General features: G+C 40.6%; 1 protein-coding gene across 4 annotated transcripts in view; it reads left to right on the top strand.

Moving 5' to 3' along the window:
* Positions 1-23,428, top strand: part of PCYT1B (phosphate cytidylyltransferase 1B, choline) — a 115,971-nt gene that overhangs the window by 59,535 nt on the left and 33,008 nt on the right. For 3 of the 4 annotated variants that reach the window (XM_032756698.2, XM_032756699.1, XM_032756697.1), the window contains exon 3: positions 6,604-6,720. In XM_032756698.2, the coding sequence (XP_032612589.1) occupies positions 6,604-6,720 (117 nt within the window). The remainder of the gene's footprint in view (positions 1-6,603; positions 6,721-23,428) is intronic. The other variant, XM_058441691.1, reaches the window with a different exon arrangement.

Genomic DNA, 23,428 nt, shown 5'->3' with positions numbered 1-23,428 from the left:
AACTGGACTCTCTTACCATCTCCTACACTAGCCATATTTTGTGACGTAATATAATTGCCTAAAATGTGTTTTACAAATTTAGAACTGCCCAAACAGGGGCTGGGGGTACAAATTCTAGAAGAGGTAATGACAAACTCTGCCATAGCTCTTAGCTTTTTGACCTTGTTTGTGAGGTCACAAGGGTGATGAAACTTCAAGAGAAAGAGCAGAATAAATCAAAAAAGCAATCAGAATTGGCAACTTTGGTCTTAGCTAGTCCAGCTGTGGAGCTATGCACATACATGGTGTTGTATGTATTCTGATGCATGGAGAATAAATCCTCTGTCTTGACATAAAGGAAAAGTCCAGGAGATTGTTTCATAAGTTCCTTTTCATTAAAACTGCCTTTCTTTTCTTTCTTTCTTTCTTTCTTTCTTTCTTTCTTTCTTTCTTTCTTTCTTTCTTTTCTTTCTTTCTTTTTTTTTTTTGACAGGGTGTTGCTCTGTCACCCAGGATGGAGTGCAGTGGTGCGATCACAGCTCACTGCAGTCTTAACCTCCCAGGCTCAAGCGATCCTCCCAATTCAGCCTCCCAAGTAGCTTGGACCACAGGCATGTGCCACCATGCCTGGCTATTTTTTGTATTTTTTTGTAGAGATGGGGTTTCACTATGTTGCCCCGGCTGGTCTCAAACTCCTGGGCTCGAGCCATCTATCCACCTTAGCTTCCCAAAGTCCTGGGATTACAGGCATGAGCCACTGTACCCGGCCCTAAACTGACTTTTCTTAAAGGGAATCTTGGTTCTGATTTTCTATTTTCCTTTTCAAAAAGGAAGTTTGTATTATCTGTTTCCACGGTGTGTAGAATTTCCCTGACTACATTTTTCAAGAGCCGCCTTAATGAATCTGCCTTATTCATGTATCATCTGTGATGTAATTTACTTAATAATTTTTCTTTACATATACTCACTGTTCTAAAACTTTAATGTATTTTAAAAAGCAAACATCAATCACTATCATTTACAGAAAATAGTATCATTAGCTAGTATCACTGGCTAGTGATAAACAGAAGGTAACTACAAAGTTTATATAAAACCACGTAAATTGTATAAAATAAATATGTAACTATAAGATTTTAAAAGCTTAACTTGTGCCACCTTTTTTGCACATTAGTTATACAAAAAACAGTACTAGTTGCCATAATTACTGGGTGTTTAATAATAGTTTCTGTTTTGTTTTAAAGACAAGAATTCATATCAGCATGTAGTTTTCTAGCAGGTACCAACAAGGTAGAAGAAAGAGTGGTGAGTTTGATTTGCACTCAAACATCGTAAATTGGTTGTATGACATTGGGTAAGATGCTTAACTTCGCTGAGCCTCCATTTGCCCATCCATGAAATGATAAGTCTACTTTCACCTGGCTCCCTCATAGGGTTGATGCAAAGATTAAGTGAAATATATGTGTTTTGTGAATTGTATGTATTTCTAAGGTACTGTTTAAATGCCTTAAAATAGCCACAATCCAAGCCTTGTTAATAGCCATAATCAAAGATGATCAATCACTATTTTATTGTTGCTTGAATCTGAAGCAAATACCAAGAAACGCCTAACATACCCCACAATAGTGTGAATTTAAACGTAACGTGGTTGGTGATTGCCTCCTGTTTGGCTGTACGGCAGGTGTGTGTTTAACTTTTTAAACAACTGCCAAACTGCTTTCCAAATCGATTGTACCACTTTAAATTCCTATCTGCAGTTTATGAGCATTCCAGTTGCTCTGCATTCTCACCATCACTTGGTATGGTCAATTAAAAAACATCTTTTAGCCATTCTAGTGTGTATGAAGTGTTATCTCATTGTGGTTTTCATTTGTATTTCCCTAATGAATAATGTTATTAAGGATCTTCTCTTGTGTTTATTTGCCATCCTTGTATTTATTTTCTTTAGTGAAATGTCTGTTCGATATTTTTGCTTTATTTAACTGGGTGGTGGGTTGTTCATCTTACTGAGTTTTGAGAGTTCTTTATATATTCTAGATACAAGTCTTATATTTCACAAATATTTTCTCCCAGTCTATGACTCACCTTTTCATTTTTGTAAAAATGTCTTTTGAAGAGCAAACGTCATGAGTCTCACAGGCTGCATTTAAGGTGTCACCCCAGGCTCAGTTCTCATCTGGAGATTGACTGCTGTTAGATCTGCTTCCAAGCTCACTCAGGTTGTTACCAGAATTTATTTCCTTGTGACTGTAAGATCAAGGGGTCAACTTCTTACCAGTTGTCGGCCAGAGGCCACCCTCAGCTCCTAGAGGCCACCTGCAGGTCCTTGCCATGTGGCCCTCTCCATAGGCCCTTTCACAACATGGCAGCTTGCTTCTTCCAAGCCACCAGTGCAGAAAGACAGTAAGTCTGCTAGCAAGATGGACTCTTTTGGTTTCTTTTCTTTTTTTTGTTTTATTTTGTTTTGTTTTTGTTTGGTTTTGGTTTTTTTTGTTTGTTTTTTGTTTTTTGTTTTTTGACAAAGTTTCATTCTTGTTGCCCAGACTGGAATGCAGTGGTGTGATCTCGGCTCACTGCAACCTCCGCCTCCGGGGTTCAAGAGATTCTCCTGCCTCAGCCTCCCAAGTAGCTGGGATTACAAGCGTCCGTAACCCACGCCAGGCTAATTTTTTGTATTTTTAGTAGATACGGGGTTTCAGCATGTTGGCCAGGCTGATCTCAAACTTCTGACCTCAGGTAGTCCACCCACCTCAGCCTCCCAAAGTGCTGGGATTACAAGTGTGAGCCACCACACCCGGCCAAGATGGAGTCTTATAATGTAACATAATCATGGGAATAATATCTACCACCTTTCCCATATTCTATGATTAGAAGCAAGTCACAGGTCCCACACGCACTTCAAGGGGCGGGAATTACACAAAGGCATGGACACCAGGAGGCAGAGATCATTAGGAGCCACCTTAACGTCTCTCCACCATAGCCATACAATAGTTGTACTCTGACATCTTTTTTTGTTTTCAATTGGCTTCTGGTCATTGCCAAACCTCCAGCTTCACAGGTCAGTGGTATCTCACACAGATGCTCTGGAGAGTCCCCAGATGCCTAAAAGCATATCCAGAAAAATCTCAAACAAAAAATTAAAACAGATCAACATACAAACTAACAAGCCACACTCTGTTTTTTTTTTTTAAGTTTTATTATAGAGTATTTCAAACACACACAGAAGTAGAACAATATAATGAACCTTCCTGTGCCTGTCACTCATACCTAACAACCACCAACCCATGGCCAGTCTTGCACCATGCACACCTCTGTCTACTCTGTCCTCTTGAATGATTTGAAACAAAATCCGAGACTTCTTAGCATTCTGTATATATGTCTGAAAAATAAGAACTCTGGTTTTATTAAACATAACCACTGTGTCATGATCTTACCTGAAAAAACAATAATTCTTTGATATCACCAAATATTCAGTGTTCCAATTTCTAATTATCTTATGTCATCATTTATACATAGCTTGTTTGAACCCAATAATGTCCATACTTTATAGTAGGTTGATATGTTTTTTAAATCTCTTTCAATCTGCAGATCCCCCTTTCATTTCTCTTTTTCTTTCTCTCTCTCTCTTTTTTGCCTTGAAGTTTATTTGTTGAAGAGATAAAAGATCAGGGTCCTTTTTTGGCAGGGAGGGGAGTCCTGGAGAGTTTCCCACAGTCTGGAAATTGCTGACACACCACAATTTTTAAAAGTGAGCTTATTGCAAAATCAACTTTGTAAATACTCTTCAGATTTACTAAATGGCCTTTTTCTCAGTAATTACGTCTTCTTTCTTTACTTTTCTTTCCTCCTTGCTTCCTGAATTCATTTCTCTTGATCACCTCTGAATCAATAACAAAAAGTTTTACAAAACTGCCATCTGCTTTCCCCTGGGGTTTATATCTTAAAACAAATTTTCCTCAATTGAATTCAAATTGAATAAGAACATTGAAAGCAAGGCTCCCTCATTAGACAGTTTGTTATTTCAAAGCATTTTCTATTTACTGTGCCTTATTTAGAATACAGTATAATCCTATGAAGGCAATTCTGTTTGTTCAAAATTGTGTATAATTGGAAATAATTGCAATTCCCTATCTGACATAAAGTCTCTCAACTTTTTTATTAGAGAAATTTAATTTATTAGAAACATTGTACCATCTGAATCTATTAATGTAACATTTCTTTATGTTCCAAATTAATGAGGTTGCATTGCATCAAGAAATAATCACAATTTTAAATCTAAGTCTTAAAGATCATTTAACAGAAGTTGGCATTGATTTCTTTTTTTAATTTATTTTTATAACATCAGTGTAATACATGTATATATATATCTGTATGTATGTATGTATATATAATTTGAGACACGGTCTATCTCTGTCACCCAGGCTGGAGTGCAGTGGCGCAATCTCAGCTCATTGCAGCCTCCGCCTCCTGAGTTCAAGTGATTCTACTGCCTCAGCCTCCCTAGTAGCTAGTATCACAGGCACCTACCACCATATCTGGCTAATTTTTGTATTTTTAGTAGAAACAGGGTTTCACCATGTTGGCCAGGCTGGTCTGGAACTCCTGACCTCAAGTGATCCACCCCCGCCTCAGCCTCCCAAAGTGCGTGGATTACAGGCTTGAGCCACCACGCCCGACTATTTTTAAAAGTCAGTAGTACTCTCAGCTTATAAAGAAAACTAGCGGTCCCTTTCTCCACCTTCTTCACCCCTAATTCTTATTCCCTGTAGGCACCCAACACTTGACAATCAACTTTCCATAATGTTGTTGACATCTCTCATCCATTGTCATTGCCTTTCTTGTTTTCTCTGCCCTTGGGAGGATAATATCTTTTTAACTTAACTTTTAACTTTAACTTTTAACTCTTAACTCTTTAACTTTTAACTCTTAGTAATTGTTGTGGTGTTTCTGGGAGAAAGTAGAGATAATGTGTATGTTCAGTTTACCATATTTAACTGATAGTCTTTGTATTTCTTTTTAAAGAACATTATTAGCTCACGCCTGTAATCCCAGCACTTTGGGAGGCTGAGGTGGGCAGATCACAAGGTCAGGAGTTTGAGACCAGCCTGGCCACCATGGTGAAACCCTGTCTCTACTAAAAATACAAAAATTAGCTGGATGTGGTGCGGAGTGCCTGTAATCCCAGCTACTCGGGAGGCTGAGGCAGGAGAATTGCTTGAACCCGGGAAGTGGAGGTTGCAGTGAGCCGAGATTGCGCCACTGCACTCCAGCCTGGGTGACAGAGCAAGACTCCATCTCAAAAAGAAAAAGAAAAAGAAAAGAAAAGAAAAAACACTATTGTGGCCACATATGTCTCTTTCCTTCTCACTGCAAGAATAAAATGTCTCTATGTTGTTTGTAGCCATGGAGATGAGGTGACAAGAGTGCTTAAAATAAGAGCACTTTGATATGAGAAGCTACTTCTTTCTCCTGTCATCCATTTTTGAATCTTCTTCTTGGGTTTTCACATTCTAGTTCCTTTGTTGAGAGTCTAGAAAGGTGTCAAGGTTGGCAAAATATATAGAATTTTCTATATAAATGTAGCAGGCATCTTCCAGAGTATCATGATGGGGATATAACAGAGCTGCAACTTCCTTCCTCCAACCAGTTAAAAAGAATAATTTTGTGACTTGCTTTGTCTACCAAATTGATGGAAGTCTATACCCAATTTCTCTCTCTGACTTGAAGCAGATGGGTCTTTGGCCTGGCTGGGCAATAGTGTTTTCCTGGTCTCCTGGTTCCTAGGAGTGCTGTACTGAAGTGTGTCCCTCTTCCTCTTTGAAGAGCACTTTTTAGAACACTATATGCCACTGTCTGTGTGACCTCTTCACTTTTGACCTTTCTCCCTAGGAAGGACTATAGTGTTGGCTGCTCATCTTCAGCCCTGAGCACCACTTCTACATGCAACATTACATCCTGCCTCTTCTCCCTTTGAGGCGTATGTCCCTAATCTCTTATTATACCAAAGAAGTTAGGGAGTGGCCTTGCAGTGGTATGCTAGTAAAGATTTAACAGCTGGTCCTCTAGCGGGAAATAAGCCCTGATTTGTAGCATTTGCCAATTTCTGTCGTGGAAGCACTCTACCGTGGCTGACTTCAGGCTACCAACGTGACCTGGAGTTGGGAAGAAAGGTGTAAGGTGAGCCATGTGAGCAGATTCCAGTACATCGTTGCCTTTGGGAACAGGGACTTGGGGTCTTCATTCAGGACTGCCACACTCAAGGATGAAGCCATTTGCCTTTTCCATTGAGCTACTCAGTTACTCCTGCCTATGTGTTCCAGCTGGGCTGACTCTGCCAGCTTAGGCACCTAGACTCCACTCTGGGTCAAGAGAACTCCTCAGTGCTCTGTGTTTGTCTCTTCTGTTGGCTAAAATAGTGTGTTCCCTGGTTTGATCTTAATTTTGTTACGTTTTTGCTCCGCTTTGATGTCTTCAGAAGTACCTCTTTAAAATCAATTTCGTGCACTGATATGAAACTAATGGTATGTAGAGATTGTGTCTTATCCAGAAAGTTTCTTACGACTGATGGAAGGTAACTGGGATTCCTCATTCTGCAGTTCTGTTAACAGTGTTTTCTTTCTCCCACAGCTGACAGGCCTGTCAGAGTATACGCTGATGGAATATTTGACCTCTTCCACTCAGGTCACGCAAGAGCCCTTATGCAAGCAAAAACACTGTTTCCCAACAGCTACTTGTTGGTAGGAGGTAAGAAGTGCATTTTCTTTTTGTCTAGAAAACTCTTTTATAATATGCTTTCTGAAAAGAACCCCTTTCAGAGTTCCATCAGTAAAATCTCACGTTGTTAATGCTTCCAATTCAGCCCATACTGGCTCGCTTGTTCACTGCCTGAAATTTAAAATGATGTTTGAAAAACCATAGGGGAAGTTACATCATGGGATTGTATAACCCTGATCCTCAGAGAGAGATGGACTGATAGTACCACCAAGGGTAAATTCTTCATGTTTTCCATTAATGCCTTTCTCCTAGTGTTTAAGGCTTGATCCAAATTATGTTCCTAAAATTTTCTAGAAGGATAAGAGAAGCAATATTATTCTGATTTCAAATCTCAAAGAACTAAAGGGAGTTAGGATGATGAAGAACAAACAAGGTCATTATCTATTTCTTTTGTGTGACCTGCAGCACTTAAGACAATGTTGTGCTAACACTAGTGGCTTGTAACAGCCCCACTTAGTTGAATTTGTGGCAGTGTGTTAAAGACATGGAGATTTATATACCGAGGTAATCTTGGTTCACAACGAAGGGACCAATTTACTCGCTAAGTCTATAAGAGAAGGATCGTTAGATGTGGATTGATATTTTCCTCCTCCAGGAGGCCTAACTATTTCTTTTTGGCTAAAAGGGATAGTACCTGACTAGGAAGACCTGTATTTCACTCGTGCAGCTTCTGGAAGGAGCATATTCATTCAGAGTAATCAGTTTTTGTGGCATATAAACTAGGCACCATCAAGTCTTACACCTCTACTGGGGGAAAGAAAAGTACTGGTAAGAGACTACGTACTGGTAAGAGACTACATAACTGTTTTTTAAAGAATTTTGTTACCTTCTGCAATTAAAAACCTCTTGTTGGTTGGTTGTTTGAGACGGAATCTCACTCTGTCGCCCAACTGGAGTGCAGTGGCGCAGTCTGGACTCACTGCAACCTCTGCCTCCTGGGTTCAAGTGATTCTCCCGCCTCAGCCTCCTGCATAGCTGGGATTACAGGCACGCACCACCATGCCCAGCTATTTTTTTTTTTTTTTGTATTTTTAGTAGAGATGGAGTTTTGCCATGTTGTCCAGGCTAGTCTTGAACTCCTGACCTCAGGTGATCCACCCACCTCAGCCTCCCAAAGTGCTGGCATTACAGGTGTGAGCCACCGTGCCCAGCCAAAAACCACTTGTTGGACATTTAAGAGGAACTCTTCTGCAGATTTTGCCAAGGGTGGTGACCACAGGACCATTGAATGGAGTTCTTTCCAGAAGGAAGAAATGGTGAAAGGCAATGGTTACTGGGCAAGTCATGCAGAGGGAACCCAAAACAGGCAGAGAAACCCAACCCTTGCTTACTTCCCTTTAGCCTGAAAACCATTTCTTGAGAGAGCACTACCACCTGGAGTCTGGTCCTAGGCTACTGGGGCCCTGGAGAGACCTCTGCAGTGTTTGGGCTTTGGTCATTTGGGTGGCCTAAGTTTGGAGGTGGTTAGGTGTGGGTCACAGTTAACAGGAACACTAGCTGTGGCCCTGGGTTATCATTTCCAAGGTAAGATCAAAGGAAATGTGTAGCTTTCAGTACGTTCTTGTAAATTGGAGAAGGCAGTCAGTTAATATCAGCAGCTCTCTAGGTCATTAGGCAACAATGGTTTCACTGACTCACTGATTTCTTCATCCAACAACTGTCTTTTTTTTGTTTTGTTTTGTTTGAGATGAAGTCTTGCTCTGTCACCCAGGCTGGAGCACAATGGCACGATCTCGGCTCGCTGCAACCTCTGCCTCCCAGGTTCAAATGATTCTCCTGCCTCAGCCTCCCAAGTAGCTGGGATTACAGGTGCGTGCCACCGTGCCTGGCTAATTTTTGTATTTTTAGTAGAGACAGGGTTTCACCATGTTGGTCAGGCGGGTCTTGAACTCCTAACCTCATGATCCACCCACCTCAGCCTCCCAAAGTGCTAGGATTACAGGCGTGAGCCACCGTTCCCAGCCCCTTCATCTAACAACTCTTTATTGAACTCTTACTATGTGCCAGGCATTTTTCTGTACACTGGGGATGCAGCCATGAACAAAACAGACTATCTATGTCCTCAGAGAACTTGGAGTCTGAGGGAGAGGCAGTCATTGCCCACTAAACAAGTAAATATGTAGTAGTGGTACTATGAAGAAATATAGGATAAGAGAAAAGAGTGACTGGGCGGAGGAAGGAGGGATGTTTTAGGTATAAAGGTCAGGGAAGACCTCTCTGAGGAGGTGACATTTGTGCAGAGACCTGAATGAAATAAAAGCACTCAAAAGCCAGAACATCCAGTCTTCCTTGTGCAGAGTTCTCACCAGTCAAGAAGACAGTGTGAGGCAAGCAGAGAAGACATGGTGACATGTTAGTTTTTTGATTTGTGTATCTTAAGGAGGCTTTCCATAAAAGCACAGATGATTCAATACTCAGAGAAATTAATATGGGCAGAAGTTTGGAGCCAAGAAATAAAGCAGAAGAGAAGGAGAAAAATTTCAATAAGAAATCCTGGACTTTTTAGCAGCTATAGCAAAGGGGGCCACACAGTCATTCTATCACTCTCTAACTCTAGAAGCTGAATTGTACCATCAGGAAGAACTAGTTTTTCCTGCCTGAGTTCTGAGATAACTGTTTCAGAGGGTCACTGTGTAAGGAGCATTGAGTAATCCAAAGAACGATGTCCTCTATAGTAGGTTTACAAGGAAATTCAGATACTCCCTCAATGGCTATTACATGGGTTGTGGAAGCCAAGAGCATATTGAACTACTCGGATGACCATGAGACTGTATCCTTTGGTAACTGACAAGGACTGGAGTACAGAAAGAAAATAAAACAATACAGCATCAAGCTATAAAGAAGTAGTACGTAGACTTCTGGGAACAGTGACAAAGTAAGAGTGAAAGCTGGGCATGGTGGTGCATGCCTGTAGTGCCAACTACCCAGGAGACTGAGGCAAGAGGATCACCTGGACCCAGGAGTTCAAGGGTATAGTGAGCTATGATCGTACCTGTGCATAGCTATTGCACTCCAGCCTGCACAACACAGTGAGACTTCATCTCTAAAACAAACAAGAAAAACACCAACCATGGGCAACACAAACAATAATAAATAATTTCAGTGTGTTCTTTTCTCTGTAGATTTCTTATTCTTATCATCTCATTTAAAATAATTGAATGGTAATACTATGAAATATCTTCTAACCACTCTGTTAATAAAATTCAGTGACATCCTGGCTAGGCGCAGTGGCTCACACCTGTAATCCCAGCACTTTGGGAGGCTGAGTTCGGTGAATCATCTGAGGTCAGGAGTTCGAGACCAGCCTGGCCAATGTGGTGAAACCCTGTCTCTACTAAAAATACAACAAAAAATTAGCCTGGCGTGGTGCACGCCTGTAGTCCCAGCTACTTGGGAGGCTGACGCAGGAGGATTGCTTGAACCTGGGAGGCGGAGGTTGTAGTGAGCCAAGATCATGCCACTGCACTCCAGTCTGGACCACAGAGTGAGATTCTGTCTCAAAAAAAAAAAAATTCAGTGATATCCTATATTTCATATGTCTCCATTAATTTAATATTTGATCCCAAGTCTGTTAAATGGAATCTCTAACCTCCTGTGTATAGACAGACTGCTATGGGGGCATGGTATAAGAGCTCAAATCCCAAGAGTGGCATTGCTGTCAGGGTGTCATTTCCCAAATGGTGAATGCCTTTTGGTAAAATTGTAAACAAAAGAAAGTGCAATCTTCCTTTGATGTACATAGTAATTGCCTCCCTCTAAGATTCTGTGTCTATCATAACTGTTGCAGAAATACTTTGTGATTGTATGCAAAACAAAGGCAGATTCTAGACTTAAATAATTTTATTTTTCTAAGTTTTTTATTTAATCATTTTTTTTTTAGAGATAGGGTCTTGCTCTGTCTCCCAGGCTGAAGTGCAGTGGAGCAATCACAGCTCACTGCAGCCTCAAACTCCTGGGCTCAAGTGATCCTCCCATCTTAGCCTCCCAAGTAGCTGGGACTACAGGCACATGCCACCATGCCTGGCTAATTTTTCTGTTTTTGTTTATTGTGGAGATGGGATTTCACTATGTTGCCCAGGCTGGTCTCAAACTCTTGGGCTCAATTGATCTTCTGGCCTAGGCATCCCAAAATGCTGGGATTACAGGCATGAGCTAGCACACTCAGCCTCAAATAATTTTAAATATTATGCAGGGACTTTCAAAAATCTTGCAGGATGTGGGAAAATTCTCATGTGGAGCTGCCACATGCATTGCAAAATGTCTAGCTTCATTGGCCCCTGCCCACTAAATGCCGGTAGCTGCCTCCAACCATTACGACAACTAAAGATGGCCCACAGATTTCCAAAATGCTTCCTAGAGGATGATGCAGTCCTTGTTGAGGACCACTGTCTTAGACTAGGAGTCTTGAAATTTTGTTCCCCACAATCTCTAAAGGAATTTTGAAAAATCTGTATACCTTCTTATACAGTTTAAAGTAGACGCCTAAAATTTATATATCAGGCCAGGTGCAGTGGCTCACACCTGTAATCCCAGCACTTTTTGAGGCCGAGACAGGCAGATCATATGAGGTCAGGAGTTCTAAACCAGCCTGGCCAACATGGTGAAACCCCGTCTCTACTAAAAATACAAAAATTATCTGGGTATGGTGGCAGGCGCCTGTAATCCCAGCTACTCAGGAGGCTGAGGCACTAGAGTCGCTTGAACCTGGGAGGTGAAGGTTTCAGGGAGCTGAGATTGCGCCACTGCACTCCAGCCTGAGCGACAGAGCGAGACGCCATCTCAAATAAATAAATAAATAAAATAAGTAAATAAAATTTAGATATCTGCTTCTTAATTTAAGTAGTTATAAAAGATGTAATTTCTGGAATATTGTAAGTATTAACCTTTTTAAAAATTAATAAATTTTATTTTTTAGAGAAGTTTTAGGTTCACAGCAAAATTGAATGGGAAGTACAGCGAATTCTTGTATACTCCTTTCCTGCACAGGCACAACCTCCTCTACTATGAATATCCTGCCCCGGCCTGATGCATTTGTTACAATCCATTAGCCTATATTGACACATCATTATCACCTCAAGTCCATAGTTTACATTAGGGTTCACTCTTAATGTTATATCTTCTATGGGTTTGGATAAAATTTTACATTGTCCAAACTCATAGACTTATATTGTATAATGACAGGTATCCACAATGATAGTATCATACAGATACTATTTTTACTGCCCTAAAAATCCTCTATGCTCTACCTATTCATCTCTTCCCCCCTGTAACCACTGACAACCACTGTTCTTTTTAGTGTAGTTTTACTTTTTCTAGAACATCATATAATTAGAATTATACAGCGTGTAGCTTTTTCAGATTGGCTTCTTTTACTTCATAATATTCAACTAATGTTCCTCAGTGTCTTTTCATGGCTTGCTAGCTCATTTCTTTTTGGCGCCGAATAATGTTCCATTGTCTGGATGTACCACAGTTTATCCATTCATCTGCCGAAGGACATCTTAGTGGCTTCTGCATTTTGGCAAATATGAATAAAGTTGCTATAAGCATCCATGTGCAGGTTTTTGTATGGACATACATTTTCAGTTCATTTGGATAAATACCAAGGAGTGTGATTGCTAGACTGCATGGTAGGAATATGTCTAGTTTTGTAAGAAACTGCCAAACTGTTTTCCAAAGTGGCTGTACCAGGAGTGGGTATAGCTCAGAGGTAGAGCATTCAACTGCAGATCGAAGTGGCTGTACCATTTTGCATTCCCACCAGCAATAAGTGAGAGCTCCTATTGCTTCATGTCTTTGCCAGCATTTGGTGGTATCAATGTTTTGGACTTTTGCCATTCTAATAGGTGTATAGTAGGTTGTTTTAATTTTCAATTTCCTAGTGACATATGATATTGAACATTTTTCATGTGCTTCCTGGCCATCTGTATATCTTCTCTGGAGAGGTACCTGTTAAGGTCTATAGCCCATTTTTTAAAATCCAGCTGTTTGTTTTCTTATTGTTGAGTTTTAGAGTTCTTTATATATTTTGGGTAACAGTCCTTTATCAGTTGTATCATTTTCAAATATTTTCTCCCAGTCTATGTCTTTTTTTTTTTTTCGAGAAAGAGTTTTGCTCTGTTGCCCGGGCTGCAGTGCAGTGGCATGATCTTGGCTCACTGCAACCTCTGCCTCCCGGGTTCAAGCAATTCTTGTGCCTCGGCCTCCTGAGTAGCTGGGATTACAGGCATGTGCCACCACACCTGGCTAATTTTTGTATTTTTAGTAGAGACGGGGTTTCACCATGTTGGCCAGGCTGGTCTTGAACTTCTGACCTCAGGTGATCCACCCACCTCGGCCTTCCAAAGTGCTGGGACTACAGGCGTAAGCCACCGCGCCCAGCCTCCAGTCTATGCCTTGTTTCCTTATTCTGCTAACATTGTCTCTTACAGAACAGAAGTTTTTAATTTTAATGAAGTTCACCTTATCAATTGTTTCTGTCATGGTTCATGCCTTTGGTGTTGTATCTAAAAAGTCACCACCATACCCAGAAGAAACCCATCTGGGTAACCCATCTGGGTTTTCTTCCGTAGAGTTTTATAGTTTGGCATTTTACATTTACATATAGTTTGGCATTTACATTAGATTTTTGTGAAGGATGTAAGGTTATGTCTAGTTTAATTTTTTTTTGCATGCGAATGTCCATTTGTTCCAGCACCATTTGTTGAAAGGTCTATGTTTGCTTGCCTTTGCTCCTTTGTCAAAGATTGGCTCTCTGTATATTTGTCTGGGTCTATTTCTGGGCTTTCTGTCTGTTCCATTGATGTATTTGTCTGCACTTCTTGCCAATACCACACTGTCTTGATTACTGTAGCTTTATAGTAGGTTTTGAAGTCAGATGGTGTCAGTTTTCTGACACTTTCTTCTCCTTCAATATCAAGTTGGGTTTTCTGGATCTTTTTCCTTTCCATGTAAACTTTTATTTTTATTTTTACGTATTTTTTAAGAGACAGGGTCTTGCTCTGTCACTCTGAGGCCCTACTTGAGCTCCTGGAGGTAAAACTCACAAAAGTATTTGTCCCCCTGGCTTCTTGAACTCTTAGACTTGTCCACACTGAGGTGCCAGCGATTTGTCAGTTTAAATTTTCCTGTCCCAGCACTGGTTCCTGGGGAGGTAGCTCTGCTTGTGGGTTTCTGCTCTAGTAAGCTAATATTCTCTCTATCTGCCTGTTTCTCTCTCCAATTTTGGGAGTAGTGGTTTGCCCTGTGACCTCAGTTCTCTAATGGATCTAAGACTTGTAGATTTGTCAGTTTGTTCAGTTTTTACTTGTTGTCAGGACCGAGTGGCCACTTTTAAGCTCCTTACGTACCAGACTGGAAGCCAGAAATCCAATATTGACGTTTTAAAACAAAATTATGGGCCAGGCGCAGTGGCTCACGCCTGTAATCTCAGCACTTTGGGAGGCCGAGGTGAGTGGATCACTTGAGGTCAAGAGTTCGAGACCAGACCAGCCTGGCCAACATGATGAAACCCCATCTCTATTAAAAATACAAAAATACTAGCCAGGCATCGTAGCGTGCGCCTGTAGTCCCAGCTACTCGGGAGGCTGAGGCAGGAGAATCGCTTGAACCCGGGAAGCGGAGGTTGCCGTGAGCTGAGATCACGCCACTGGACTCCAGCCTGGGTGACGGAGAGAGACTCCATCTCCAATAAATAAATAAATACATAAACAAAAAACAAAATTGTTACCCAATCACTTTAATGCATCTATTGGCATCTAAATACTAGAATGCTTTGAAATATATCATCAAAAATTTACAAAACATATAACAAGCTATTTTTTAACTTTTAAATATTTATAAGTTTCATTTTTTTCTCTTAAAACTTATATTTTCATTCTGCTTCTCTCCCATAATTTTTCTTAATGTGATGTGTTTTAATGTTTGCAAATCTTTTAGCAATCACTGTATCATACTTCTCTGAAACAAAAATATGTATATAAATTAGAGCATAACTAACCAAAGCACCACATTATATACACTTTGATAAATAATTATTAACATAGACATAAATTTGGGCAGCAATATATTTCTTAATGAGATGAATAGTATGTACCTGGAGATGTACTTATGGATGAATATAACTGACTGCTAGAATGAGGCAGGGTTTAACATCAATTTTATCCCTATTTTTTCCTTGTCATAGTTATAAGTGCTGAAATATGCTGTTCATGCAAATGTGTAGATAGAATGGAAGGAGTTTGTTACAGTGATGCCACTCAATTCTTTGAACTTCTGAGTTATTTACCAAAAATAATAACATAATTTATTATTATTATTGCCATCAAAAGTAATTTTAATGGTCTATCAAGTGACAATTTGTTAAGATCCTCCTTCAAATTTGTTGCAAGCAATGGATTAGAAATGACCTGACCTGCAAAAGGATTTGTTGCCAAGCTATTAGAATCATTTGCTTTTTCTCTTTCTGGGAATTCTAACAAAAGGCTATATCAAGACTTATTAAATGACTCTTAATTATATCCCTTATTCTTTTACTTGAAAGCAACTTATTCAACTAGATCTAGCCAGAAAGGGTTGGGGAAATGGAAATAGTAGTAATTTAATTACACCATTGCCAATCAAGTAATTTTTGATAAAATGCTTTTATCATTTGCTTACAACCTTTTCTAAAAAACAAAATCTCAGGGCTACAGTTTCTGATTACTAACTGCAGAAATCACCACCCAACCAAATTGGCAAAACCAGTCCTCATTGTCAAACCTACTAAAAACCTACAAACCAAGAGAATGTCTTTTCAATTCAAATGCATTAATGTATTTTCAGTTCAAATGTATGAATGTATTTTCAGTTCAAATGTATGAATTATTTCAAGAAGCTTTATAAAAAACACTCAGAAATAAATGATAGAATGGATTATGTAAAATAGAATCAGTCAAGATTAAAATGATGTAGATCTAATATAATAAGTTATAAACAAGACGAGACAATAAATCGATGCACTTAATTTGTAGTAATGCAATGTAATTTATAGATAAAATTATGTGATATTTATAGGAAGAAGAGTATGATTTTTAAAAGGCATGTTATTCCTTCTCTAAATATTGGCACACGTGTGTGTGTGTGTGTGTGTGTGTGTATCAAATTCTAGTGTTTGCCTTTTGGGAATAATCAAATAAATATGAAAAACAGAAATAGTTATCTTTAGTAGATACCATGACTAAACTTTTCCTATGTATTTAAAGATAGAAAGGGGGCATATATTATTAAAAAGTCATTGATCTGGAGACAGACAATAATTTTATTTTTTGTTATAAAGAGGTAGAAAATAAACATTATACAGAATGAGATGGATTAGGATGACCTGTAAATAGAATAACTATTTTATGATGTAAGTTGATAACACAGGTTTTTAACTTCCTTTTTAAGTAATGCATATGAAGTCTGTAAAAAATTATGTAAATGTTTTACCCATGTATCTATTCCAATGTATCTTGAAAAATTTGATAATTCTAGAAAATATTCTAGTCACATTTCTAAGAAGCAGCAGTACCAGCCTATATAGCTTTGGTTTATTGAAGTGATTTTCAAGTAAATAGCTGGAAAAAAATGCTTACTCTTAACTACAAGAGAAAAGCCATTTTTAGGTTTCAATATGAGTGTTAAGAATAGCTGAAAAAATGCTTACCCTTAACTACATGAAAAAGCCTTTTTTTTTTAGCATTCACTATTTCTTTCCAATGCTCCTTTTGCTTTGAGTTCTTGGGCCTTATCCCTAAAGATCCATGTGTTTTTTGACAATAGTTGGGAGAAGAAGAGGCAAAGTTGTTAGGCAAAAATTTGCATTATTCTCCACGCTACTATATTGAGTTTCTAACACTAGGCTTCACCTGTAACAGAAATGTGTGTAATACAGGGAAAGACAGGAAGCTTTCATAGGTTCATGGTGCTTTGAATGGTCACTAACTGAGATTTCCATTTGGTTTGCCCTGAAGGCTAAATCGCCCTCCACTCCTTCCAATACAACATATTAAGGTTTGGGTGGTGCCTTTCTTTTGTAAAGTGGAGTAAGCATGGCTTTGGACCCAGAGACTTTCTTGACCTAGTTAATATTAGGAAAGTGTACCACTGGAAGTTGAATCTGGACATTGATTCGTTTAAAACTACCTGTTCATGGATACCTTTTGAAAAGTCTATGTGATTGGGTACGGTGGCTCACGCCTGTAATCCCAGCACTTTGGGAGGCCGAGTGGGCGGATCATGAGGTGAGGAGTTCGAGACCAGCCTGACCAACATGGTGAAACCCCGTCTCTACCAAAAATACAAAAATTAGCCAAGCATGGTGGCACATGCCTGTAATCCCAGCTACTTGGGAGGCTGAGGCAGGAGAATCGCTTGAACCTGGGAGGCAGAGGTTGCAGTGAGCCGAGATCACACCACTGCACTCCAGCCTGGGTGACAGAGCGAGACTCCATCTCAAAAAAAAAAAAAAAAAGAAAAGTCTTTGTGTGTCCATGAGGGTATATGTATCCTAGTTTAAGGAGACCTTTATCTTAGACTATCTTTCTGGAGAATGACAAACCAACCAACTTAATGGTAGACAATTCTATACTGAGGAAAGTTAGGGAGGTCTTCAAGAATAGGTGTCCTGTGTTGTTGGTTGAAAGGCTGGTTCTTGATTACTGTATGTGTGGTCAACCTGTAAAATGCTTACAGTGAGTTCAATGGGCCTGCCATATTAACTAGGGTCCCCTTTCCATATGCAGGTAGGTTTGCTGTAGGAGTTCCCCTGGGTGGAGCGAAGACTTCACTCATGAAACCACTTTGGTCAGGGCAAGTATAGGGACAGGTATTTGGTAGAAATACTTGGTATTTGTCAGAAATCATTTATTAAAGGACCAGAAACTGTGATAACTGGAGGTACTATAGTCTATTTCTCAACCTTAGGCAGTAAAAGACACCACAATCATCATGGTTTTGCCCTGTGATTATAACGCCAGCACTTTTTTTTTGTTTTTTGAGATGGAGTCTCACTCTGTTGCCCAGGCTGAAATACAGTAGCATGATCTTGGTTCACTGCAACCTCCACCTCCTGGGTTCAAGCAATCCTCCCACCTCAGCCTCCCCAGTAACTGGGATTACAAGCATGCACCACCACACCTGGTTAATTTTTCTATTTTTAGTAGAGACAGGGTTTCACCATGTTGGCCAGGATGGTCTCAAACTCCTGACCTCAAGTGATCTGCCCACCTCGGCCTCGCAAAGTGCTGGTATTACAGGCATGAGCCACTGCACCCGGCCCAATACCTGCACTTCTAATTTTTTAAGCATGTAGCCAGTAATAATTTGAAAATTCTTCTATGCAATCTTACCTTGTTGGCATTATTTTAGTGAATTGAGACTCTCCACTTGCAAAGCTCTTTTTTCTTCCATTTTAATTTACAAGTTTGTGTCATTTAAAAACAGGCCAAGGAATTAAAATTTATACTAGAGTGTTTTTTTCCCTAAAAAAATTTTTAAAGAGTCTCCAGATAGCCACCTCTGCTTCACAGGAGGGCAATAAAAATAACAACAGTAAACATACTACTACTACTATAGAAGCCATAAAGATTACTCCACAAACTTGGGTTTATTTTATTATATTTTAATTGGAACTAAATATTCTTTAAGAGTCCATTTTGCCTGACTGGTAGGAAATTCAGTCTCAGCCTTTTTTTTTTTTTTTTTTTTTTTGACAGGGTCTCACTCTCTTGCCCAGATTGAAGTGCAGTGGTGTGATCTCGGCTCACTGCAACCTCCGCCTCCCAGGCTCAAGCGATTCTCCTGCCTCAGCCTCCTGAGTAGCTGGAATTACAGGTGTGCACCACTAACGCCCGGCTAATTTTTATGTTTTTAGTAGAGACGGGGTTTCACCATGTTGGCTTGGCTGGTCTCGAATTCCTGACCTCAAATGATCCACCCACCTCGGTCTCCCAAAGTGCTGGGATTACAGGTGTAAGCCACTGCGCCTGGCCTAGTCTCAGACTTTATTGGGCTCTCTTTACCTCCCCAGAGTCAAACAAGTGTCCACAATGTTTATAGAAATAGGAGCGGGGCCTCCAGTCTTCAACCCAGGGCCATTTTTGCACTGCCCTCACTGTCTGAGCCCAAATAATTACTAGAAGGGAGCAGATTCATTGTACCTATCACAGGTCAGGAAACTGCAGTCTGTTCCCAGGTAGAACTCCCATGCCTAGGGCCTCACATTCTCATCTCTCTTGAGGTCCTGCCACTGGCATCTGCTGCTTGTGGGATCCATAGACATTTGGCCCTTTCCCTGCAATTTGGAGAGATCTCCTCTCTCATTGTCTTCTTCTTTCCAGAATACCGCTCAAGTTGCTCTGGCTTCTGGAAAACAGCAGCCAGGAAGGCAGGCTGTCTACTAGCAACTTGAGCTCACAGCACCTACAAAGGAGTCTGTACCACGGGGCCCTCATACCTGCTTGGAGTAGGGGGCAGGGAAAAGACGGAACACAAAATCTGAAGGAATAGATCCATGAATGATCCTATTTTCCTACTACTATTCATAAATGGCTAACATTATTCAGCATTACTCTCTGCTCATAAAGATGATCAAATTTAATTCTCAAAACTTCACCATGTTTTAAAGACCAGATAACTGAGGCTCAGAGAGTTTGAGTAACTTTCCCGGTAATAGCAGAGCTGGGATTAGAACTCGAGTCTGTTAGGCTCCCAAGTTCAACCCCTATGTTGTATTTTCTCTCCTGTGGGAGCACAGTGAGCTGCCAGCATAGGTTAGTTGCAGCATGAGTTCCCAGATAGCTCAATGAATTCATCCATGGAATACCGCTGCCCAGAGCTCTCCATCTGGTTGTCAGAGTGCATTTGCCAAGACTCAAGAACAACAGTGCTGCTTTGGGCGTAATTAATGTTTAGACAATAACTGGTCAGCATGTTCAGCTGCTTCTTGAGGTCACTCCTGGGATAGGAAAATAGGACCCTGTATTGGCATAAACAGGATGTTTGTTTTCTTTGTGCTCTATCAGTAGGCCATTATCTCGGTCATGTAGAAGTTATACCAAATTGCTCAGGTGCAGATTCAGAAAGGGGGAGGATGTGGCGTGGCCTAGTTTTGTGCTGTTTAAAATAGAAAATGGATGAATCTGAAATCCGTTTCTGCTCAATATGATTCTTGGGGTAGTATTTTAATAAGGTCCTAAAAGAACATTCAAAAAGTCTTAGATTAGTTTTGAAATCATATTGCATGGCCCATAAAGAATTCCTGTTTATGGGGTCAAAAACTAATATAGTCAGTAAATCAATACATAGTTATTATGGCCCTACTACCTGTCACCTCCTGCCCACCTTCTCCCCCCACCTCTGGGCATAATGGGTGATTTAAAGACAGGCAGAGCTCTTAACTCAAGTTATTTATAATATGCTTCAGGGTTTTCAAATGTTGTATTCATCAGAATCATCTCTGAAGCTTGTCAAAGACAGAGCTATCTGGGCCCCACTACAGACTCACTGAATCAAAATCTCAGGGAGTGAGCTAGGTTTCTTTACATGTATTTAACAAGCTTCTTGGGTGATTCTGATACTCATCAGTTTTCAGGCCAGACATATGGTTGAATGGTTGATGTTGTTTTGGTAATATAAACTGCTATAATAGAAAACATCTCAGGAAATATGTATAGGAGATATAGAGGCATATATATATACATCTAGAAGCTCATTAGTCTCTCCTTTGCGTGTATGTTGTTGAAATGTTCCCGTAGGCCAGGCGCGGTGGCTCACACCTGTAATCCCAGCACTTTGGGAAGCTGAGGCAAGTGGATCACTTGAAGTCAGGACTTCGAGACCAGCCTGGCCAACATGGCGAAACCCCGTCTCTATTAAAAATACAAAAATTAGCCAGGTGTGGTGGCAGGCGCCTGTAATCCCAGCTACTCGGGAGGCTGAGGCAGGAGAATTACTTGAACCCAGAAGGTGAAGGTTGCAGTGAGCTGAGGTCGCGCCATTGCACTCCAGCCTGGGCAACAGAGGGAGACTCTGTGTCCAAAAAAAAAAAAAAAAGAAAAGAAAGGAAGAAAGAAAAGAAAAGAAAAAAGAAAGAGAAAGAAAGAAAGGGCAAGAAGGAAAGAGAGAGAGAGAGAAAGAAAGAAAGAAAGAAAGAGAGAAAGAGAGAGAGAAAGAAAGAAAGAAAAAAGAAAAGAAGGAAGAAACCTGTAGATAAATATACATCTATTATTGTAAATAATAATAAATATTTGTTGAGTATCTATATGTATCAGGCTTTGTTAATTCATTCAACAAATATTGTTAAAAGCCTACTAGGGGCCAGGTATGGTACATCAGAAAATGAAACAAAAGTCCCTGCCCTTGGGGAATTTATAGGGGAACACCAACAATAAAACTGAATAAGACAGCTACATGAGACAAGTGTCATGTGGAGAAGTAACGCAGCAGAGGATCACAATTCAGAAGAGGGTGGGGCTACTTGGGAGGCTGAGGCAGAAGAATCGCTTGAACCCGGGAGGCAGAGGTTGCAGTGAGCCAAGATCGTGCCATTGCACTCCAGCCTGGGCAACAAGAGCAAAACTCCGTCCAAAAAACACAAACAAAAAAAGAAGAGGGTAGGGGGAAAGACTTGAGGGAGAGGAGGAGGTGAGCTCTATGAGTATTTGGAGCACAACTATTCCAGGTTTGGGGAATAGTGCAAGGCCCTGACCTGAGAAGCATTCAAGAAACTGCAAGGCCGGGGAGCTGGGAGACACTAGGAGACTGGTCAGGGAGGCAAGGAGTGGGCAGAGGCGTGGGTCTTGTCGGCCATCGGAGGACTTTGGTTTTACTCTGAATGAGACGGGAAGGGTTCTGAGTCTGGGAATGACACAGACTGACAAGCTTCAGCAGGCTCATTCTGGCCAATGAGAATAGGTTGTTGGGAGTGGGCAAGGCTGGAATCAGGAGATCAGTTAAGAGGCTACTGCAGTCATCCCTGGGAGAGATGATGAAGGGGTGGGGATGGGAGCAGTGGAGGTGCTGAGAAAAACATAGCTTCCGGGTGTGCTTTGAAGGCAGAGCCTGCAGTTTTCCTGATGGCTTGGGTGTGGATTATGTGAAGGGACTACAAAAGAAGGTTTTTCAAGGATGCTGAGTGTGACCGTTGGCTGTGCTTACTCTGTGGCCAGATTTGATTCTGGGTGTGGGCCATCATTTGGTTCCAAGAAAATGATCATATTTTTGTTTTTAAAACACATCTTGTGAGATTAGGCAGTATTTGTCTTCCTGTGTCTGGCTTATTTCACTTAACAAAATATCCTCCAGATCCATCCATGTTGCCCATTCTTTTTCATAGCTAAATAGTATTTCTTTGTGTTTATATACTACTTATATATGGAATCTAAAGAAGCTGATCTCATGGATATAGAGAGTAGAACAGTGGTTACCAGAGGCTGGGGAAGGTAGGTGACGGGGGACAGGGAGAGGTTCATCAACGAGTACTAAGTTACAGTTAGGAGGAATAAGTTCTGGTGTTCTATTGCACATTAGGGTGACTATGGTTAACAATATTGTATATTTCAAAATAGCTATAAGAATTTCAAATGTTCTTACCACAAAGAAATGATAAAGGTATGAGGTGATAGATATGCTAAATATCCTGATTAGATTATTATACAATGTATACATGCATGGAAACATAACACTCTACCCATAAATATGTTAATTATTATACATCAATTAAATTTTTTAAATTAAACACATATTGTACACTTAACATTAGTGAATTTATTGGCTGGGCACAGTGCCTCATGCCTGTAATCCCAACGCTTTGGGAGGCTGAGGCCAGTGGATCGCTTGCAGTCAGGAGTTCGAGACCAGCCTGGCCAACATGGTGAAACCCCATCTCTACTAAAATACAAAAAATTAGCTGGGTGTCGTGGCGCGCACCTGTAATCCCAGCTGCTAGGGGGGCTGAGGCAGGAGAATCACTTGAACCTGGGAGGTGGAGGTTGCAGTGAGCCAAGATCACGCCACTGAACTCCAGCATGGGTGACAGAACAAGACCCTGTCTCAAAAAAAATTAGTGAATTTATTATAAGTACATAATATTTTAAAGAAAAAAAATTTCACTGCAAAGAGCAGTCAGGGTAGTTCTGACTGGCCACTGCAAGGCTCTCACTGGGATCTTGGTAAACAGGGACTGTACCCACAATGATATTTCTTCCTGACACATAGGAGATCTTAGGAAAGCTCCCTTGGCCAACCAAAAGATAGGATAGTGAATAGTATTTATTGTTCAGTTTGCTTAAAAGCACTTTTTTTCTAAGTTCTCAAAACATCTTTTCTAAGGCTGATAGTGGAAGATATCCCCATTTGAGGGTTCAGGAACCTGAGATCTAGAAAAGATAAGAGATGTGGAGGCCGGGTGTGGTGGCTCACGCCTGTAATCCCAGCACTTTGGGAGCCCGAGGTGGGCGGATCACAAGGTCAGGAGATCGAGACCATACTGGTTAACACGGTGAAACCCCATCTCTACTAAAAGTACAAAAAATTAGCCTGGGTGGTGGCAGGCGCCTGTAGTCCCAGCTACTCAGGAGGGTGAGGCAGGAGAATGGCGTGAACCCAGGAGGCAGAGCTTGCAGTGAGCCGAGATGGAGCCACTGCACTCCAGCCTGGG

The sequence above is a fragment of the Hylobates moloch genome, unplaced genomic scaffold, assembly GCF_009828535.3.
Source record: "Hylobates moloch isolate HMO894 unplaced genomic scaffold, HMol_V3 SCAFFOLD_7, whole genome shotgun sequence".
In the NCBI taxonomy this organism is placed as follows: domain Eukaryota; kingdom Metazoa; phylum Chordata; class Mammalia; order Primates; family Hylobatidae; genus Hylobates; species Hylobates moloch.
Note: the sequence above shows the minus strand (reverse complement) of the source record. Positions and strands in the feature narration are given on the sequence as shown.